At 37.4% G+C, this 6,000-nt stretch overlaps 1 protein-coding gene and 1 long non-coding RNA gene across 2 annotated transcripts in view; one reads left to right on the top strand and one right to left on the bottom strand.

Moving 5' to 3' along the window:
• The first annotated feature begins 463 nt into the window (after window positions 1–463).
• On the top strand, window positions 464–1,319 carry LOC127932241 (uncharacterized). The gene is made up of 3 exons (XR_008144642.1): window positions 464–868; window positions 1,068–1,086; window positions 1,196–1,319. It is a non-coding gene; the product is annotated as an uncharacterized LOC127932241 (long non-coding RNA).
• The window catches only part of LOC118362064 (protein disulfide isomerase Creld1), a 27,735-nt gene continuing 22,995 nt past the window's right edge, over window positions 1,261–6,000 (bottom strand). Inside the window, exons 6-7 of the mRNA XM_035742269.2 lie at window positions 2,675–2,927; window positions 1,261–1,551 (exon numbers count right to left, since the gene is read on the bottom strand). Of these exons, the coding sequence (XP_035598162.2) occupies window positions 2,707–2,927 (221 nt within the window). The 3' untranslated portion in view covers window positions 1,261–1,551; window positions 2,675–2,706. The remainder of the gene's footprint in view (window positions 1,552–2,674; window positions 2,928–6,000) is intronic.

The raw sequence follows: 6,000 nt of genomic DNA, 5'->3' as shown, positions 1-6,000 counted from the left end.
TGTTTTTTATCATTAGAAATTTGCTTCATTACAAAAAGGCGATATTTGATAAATGTAATCCCATTTAGATACCATCTTTTCGTATAATTAGAATGACTTTCCTTGCACCAGGTTTGACTGTGGTTTACTCATTAACCTATTCATAGCTGCTTGTACTTTCACTCTATATTGGTAGTACTTTTCTTAGATATGAAACAAAATGTACATTTTTCATCTCATAATGTTTCTTCTCCTACATCAGGTGTGTTGGTCATCTTTAGTTAGCAAAACTGAAACAAATAGACTACCTTTATCTTACCCAGGTTTTGTATATATATATATATACATGTTTTTTTCCTCACAAATGTACACACAGGAGGTCAACGCTCCACAGACAGTGTTGTGAACACAAACTCTCAAAAAAAATTGGGTTAAGTATCTTTTTTATTAATCCCACGGCAAAAATACACTTGCCTTTTCCTACTGCACTAACTTTGCTGATATAACTACCTTGCTGAGTCAAAATGTACTATGTGCTATGATTGTGATATGTTGTTGTCTCACCTTGCTGTCTTAAGATGAATTAACTGATGTAAGTCACTCTGGACAAGAGCGTCTGCTAAATTAATTAAATGTCAAATGTTTAACTGGTTAGCTGTCTTTCTCACACATGAAAACGGAAACAATTTCTCAGACTAGTAATAAAGTGGTATTCTAACACCTGTCTACCATTTAAATATTTACATTGGAATTAAAAGCTAGTAACCTCTCCTGATGTCATCGTGTCACCAAACAGTGGTCCAGTTATGGCAGGCAGCAGTGGGTGTGGCTTCTGGAGTGGGCGTGTTCCTGATGGGATTGACATCTGTCTGTCTTCGCTGGATGACCAGTGAGTACTTCTGATTCTGCAAATCATTTGTAAACATTTTCCTTTGTCATATTAATGTTAGTGCCGTTGACATGGGTTAATCTATCAACTCCTTTTGGTGATATTGTATAGGTTAGGCAAAATCTATCAACTAATTTTGGTCATATTGTATAGGGTAGACTATATTCAATATAATAATATGGCCTAATTCGTTTTTCAGAGAAAACCAATTCTCAGAGGTAAGAATTGCCCTTGTGAATATGATGCAGATTATATCAACCTTTAGTTCTGTATTGTCCATGATGAAATGTTCTTACCACAACCTTCTTATACATTTATTTTGTACAGACCTACAGCCAGACAGGATGATCAAAGCCAAAGTTCAGAACCAGTCAAAAGTTTGGACACACCTACTCATTCCAGATTTTTTCTTTATTTGTACTATTTTCTACATTGTAAAATAATAGTGAAGACATCAAAACTATGAAATAACACATTTGGAATTATGTAGTAACCAAAAAAGTGTTAAACAAATCAAAATATATTTTATATTTGAGATTCTTCAAAGTAGCCACACTTTGCCTTGATGACAGCTTTGCACACTCTTGGCATTCTCTCGACCAGCTTCATGAGGAATGCTTTTCCAACAGTCTTGAAGGAGTTCCTTACTTTTCGTTGACAGTTTGCTATATCACTGTGCATACCTACAAACACGCACGAACGCACACACACATACAGACACACACACATTGTATTTCATTGAGAGTTCTGTCATTTTTCATTTGAAATTGACAACTTAATATGCATAGTGTACAAACATACTTTGACTGTACAACACATTAAGTACACCCCTCCCCCCAGTTTGAAGTAAGTTACTAACTAGCATTAGGGGCATGGATTCTACAAGGTGTTGAAAGTGTTCCACAGGGATGATGACTCCAAGGTTTCCCACAGTTGTTTCAAGTTGGCAGGATGTCCTTTGGGTGGTGGACCATTCTTGATACACACGGGAAACTGTTGAGCGTGAAAAACCCAGCAGCATTGGAGTTATTGACACAAACCGGTGCCCCTGGCACCTACTACCATACCCCATTCAAAGGCACTTACATAATTTGTCTTTCCCACTCACCCTCTGAGTGGCACACATGCACAATCAATGTCTCAATTGTCTCAAGGCTTTAAAATCATTCTTTAACCTGTCTCCTCCCCTTCATCTACAAGGCTTGAAGTGGATTTAATAAGTGACATCAATAAGGGATCATAGCTTTCACCTAAATTTACCTGGTCAGTCTATGTCATGGAAAGAGCAGGAGTTCATAACGTTTTGAACACTCAGTGTACACACACACACACACACACACACACACACACACACACACACACACACACACACACACACACACACACACACACACACACACACACACACACACACACACACACACACACACACACACACACACACACACACACACACACACATATTATTTAAAACTGTTTTATGTGATCAGGTTTCCTTTCTATAATCTTTGGTGAAATTGACTGCATGATAGTGTTGAAGGCAAGTTGCACACAGCAATGTTAATTATTAAAGCTTTTCAACTAACACTTTGTCTCAGGGATCATTATTTCTTTACAAATAACATGTAATAGTCTGTTTAGCCTGGGTGCCAGTCTGTTTCTACTCTCTTGACAACTCCTTATGTAATTGCCATGTTGACAAAATTTCATAAGGAGTTGGCAAGAGAGCATTAACAGACTGGCACCCAGGCTAGTGTCTGCTTGGTGTTAATGTCAATTATAAATGTCCTATATACATATACCCACCAACAGGTTATGTCCTTGATAGAAGTGTAGTTCTAGCGTCCCTTCAGAAAGCTGTCCAATACGTGGTCTCCCCTGTCTATGAGCCAGTATCCAGCCATGGCCGCCACTCCACCCATGAAGATGGAGGTGAAGACCATGTCTCCTTTAGCAGCCAGGGTGGCCAGAGCACAGAGCAGCACCCCAAAGAACATCTGCTGTAGAACCTCCACCTCTTCATCCTGGACGTCCTCAAACAGACCCTTCTCACCCACACCTGCAGGGAGAGAGGGAGAGAAACAGAGAGAGAGAGAGAAATAAATACATTTTCAACATTACTTTTCAATAGAAAGTTATTAACAAAAATAAACAAGATCCTGCAACGACTTAGAGGTAAAAACTACACTGATAAACTTATGTCACAGTTTACTTTCTTACTTATAGAGTTGCCTGCTCCAGGTGATTTGTTTTTCAAATCATATGAGCAAAACATATTTCTGGAACACAAAGCCAGACAAGATTAAACATGCCTATTTCTATAATGAATATCAGTTTGAGGGGCTGCAATTATTAAATATTAAAGCACTAAACCTCTCACTGAAAATCTCGCTCATACTAAAGCTTAACTTAAACCCAAACTTGTTCTTCAGTAGATTCATAAGGATCATATCTTGTTCAAAATATTTATTTTTGCCTTAATACAGCTACTTTTTATTTTATTTTTATTTAACCTTCATTTAACTATTCAAGTCAGTTAAGAACAAATTCTTAGTTACAATGACGGCCTAGGAACATTGGGTTAACCGCCTTGTTCAGGGGCAGAATGACAGATTTTTACCTTGTCAGCAAGGGGATTTGATCTACCAACCTTTCGGTTACTGGCCCAATGCTCTATGCACTAGGCTACCTGCCACGCTACTTCTCATTTTTGGTTAACTGAACATTAAACCTTGTACATTATAACAAATATTATAGTTAAACACAAATATATTCATTGATTTAAAAACATTCTTTATGAAAAAAAATATTAAAGAGGGTATTATATTTATGATATTATGAATATGAATGGTAGAGTTATGTCACACTTGCAGCTATTGGAAATATATGAGAAGGTTTGCTCAATCTAAGTTACAACAAATTGATTGCAGCAGTACAGCAGAAATGGAGGAGGAGAGTAGATGGGGGAGGAAGTAGGAAACTGGTCTGTTTGCCCTATGTTAAGGAACAAAACTGGTGAAAAACATTTGCAAAAATAGAAAAATATACCATTTTCATTTGAGAACCAAAATGTTGACAGCTGTGCCATGCAGGTTGCAAAATAGCTGGGAAGAAATATTTGATGTACCGATTCCAGGGTACAAGGTATATGAGCTGATATACAAAACGAAGCAAGATTCAACACTTTGAGTTTTTCAATTTAAAGTACTGTACATAATTCTTGCTACGAACATACAACCATCTTAGCTCTGCAGGTTTTGCTGTTAAGAGACAGAATCATCAGACCATTTATTCTGGTATTGCCCACAGATAGCTTGTTCCTGGTTATAAATTAGGGAATGGCTGAAAAATGACAACATTCGTTTAAAATTAACCCTACAAATACAACTGTTGGGAGATTTGGAAAAACAGTCAATCAATCAACAGTATAATATACTCTTAGCAAAAATATGTATCTTTAACCCCCTAGAGTCGATGTCCGTGCCCCCGGTAAATGTAATTATCAACAGGAAAGCACACATTTACCGGTATAAATACATTATTTTCGTTGATATTTTCATCTCTATAAGCAAATTCATACTTTCTCATCTGTTGGTTGTCTAGCAATGATCAACAACCAATTTGACAAGGCTTGACAAATGTTGAAAATAATACAGTTTTTTCCAACTGCTTACACACAAAATCTTTTCATGTCACACGATTTTTGAGACCTCTCACTCAAAGTGCAAAACTACACACCAAATATCCAAAACCATAAGCTATTTCTCAGCATTTGACTCAGTTGTCAATTGCATAAAACACTTTTTTCAAAACACTACACACAATTATCTACCTAAAACACAAAATTCGAACAGGAAGTGACTTGCTTTCCTTTTCCAAACACAACCAATCAAAATGCTACACTTATTCACCAGGTCACACACTCCTCACATGTGTGAACACTAATAGCTTAACTGATCACTAACCAATCACTGCTTTACTGTAGTATAGGCCTATAAATAGGTCAAAGGTCAGATGACCTGTTTTGAACAATGGATGCCAACAATGGACAGAGAGCGAGAGGGAGAGGACGAGGGCAAAGAAGAGAAGGAAGGAGAGCCATCTCTGATGAGATTAGGGCAAAACTTGTTGATCATGTGATCAACCATGGTTTGACCATGAGAGACTGAGAGTCCAGCCCAACTTGAGTCGATTTACAGTGGCGTCCATAATTCGAACCTTCAGAAATGAGACTGAAATGAAACTATCTAATGACTATTTTAGCATTACAGCAATGTACTGTAAAACATGTACGACTGCATAGTATTGCATAAACATTTGTAACTCTACTCTACTGCACTGCATTGAATGAATGAGGTTGGTTATCATGCTGTACTACATTTTTTTGTACATTGTTTACAGTTCCTATGCTGAACACATACTGTGTTTGAATTCTGTACAGAGTGGAAAGGCAAAGACATCATGGAGGGCGAGGACGCTTGTTTACAGATGTACAAGAGACTGCAATTATAAATATGGTATTTGTGGGGACATAGAGGTTGCTTCTGTCCAAGGTTAAATACGCCATGCTAGGAGATACTTCGCTCAATGTTTGGCAAGAGAAAACGTATCCTGTGATGTGGACGAAGTATTGTGGCCAGACTCAGGCCGGAGAAGAGATGAAGCGTAGCTTAGTGATGATTAGGGTGATCCCCCCCACCAGTTCCTGGACTGACCCCCCAGGACCCCACACACACAAATTGTGTGACAAGATTAAACATGCCTATTTCTATAATGAATATCAGTTTGAGAATATAAAGAATATACTTTTGGTTTACATATGTTTATGGTTTTGTTGTATGCTACTGTATACAACAGTAATGTTTGGCCTAATAAATATTTTCTGTTTCTACATTGCATTGGTGTTTACAGTGTACTTGTTACCCCGCTCAGCAGATTACTTTCACTGTAGAACATTGTATTGAAATATAGATATAAGCCTATGAAAGACCAAAGAGCTTTAGATTTAGAACAACAGTGTTTACATGGTATATCCAAAAATGTACTATTATGAATGCAGTGTTTGCCATTTGATGCAAATGCTTCATTCTGACATGTGTTTATGGCATTTTGAATGCAGTGTTACATTTTGA

Source organism: Oncorhynchus keta, chromosome 10 (genome assembly GCF_023373465.1).
Source record: "Oncorhynchus keta strain PuntledgeMale-10-30-2019 chromosome 10, Oket_V2, whole genome shotgun sequence".
Taxonomy (NCBI): Eukaryota; Metazoa; Chordata; class Actinopteri; order Salmoniformes; family Salmonidae; genus Oncorhynchus; species Oncorhynchus keta.
Note: the sequence above shows the minus strand (reverse complement) of the source record. Positions and strands in the feature narration are given on the sequence as shown.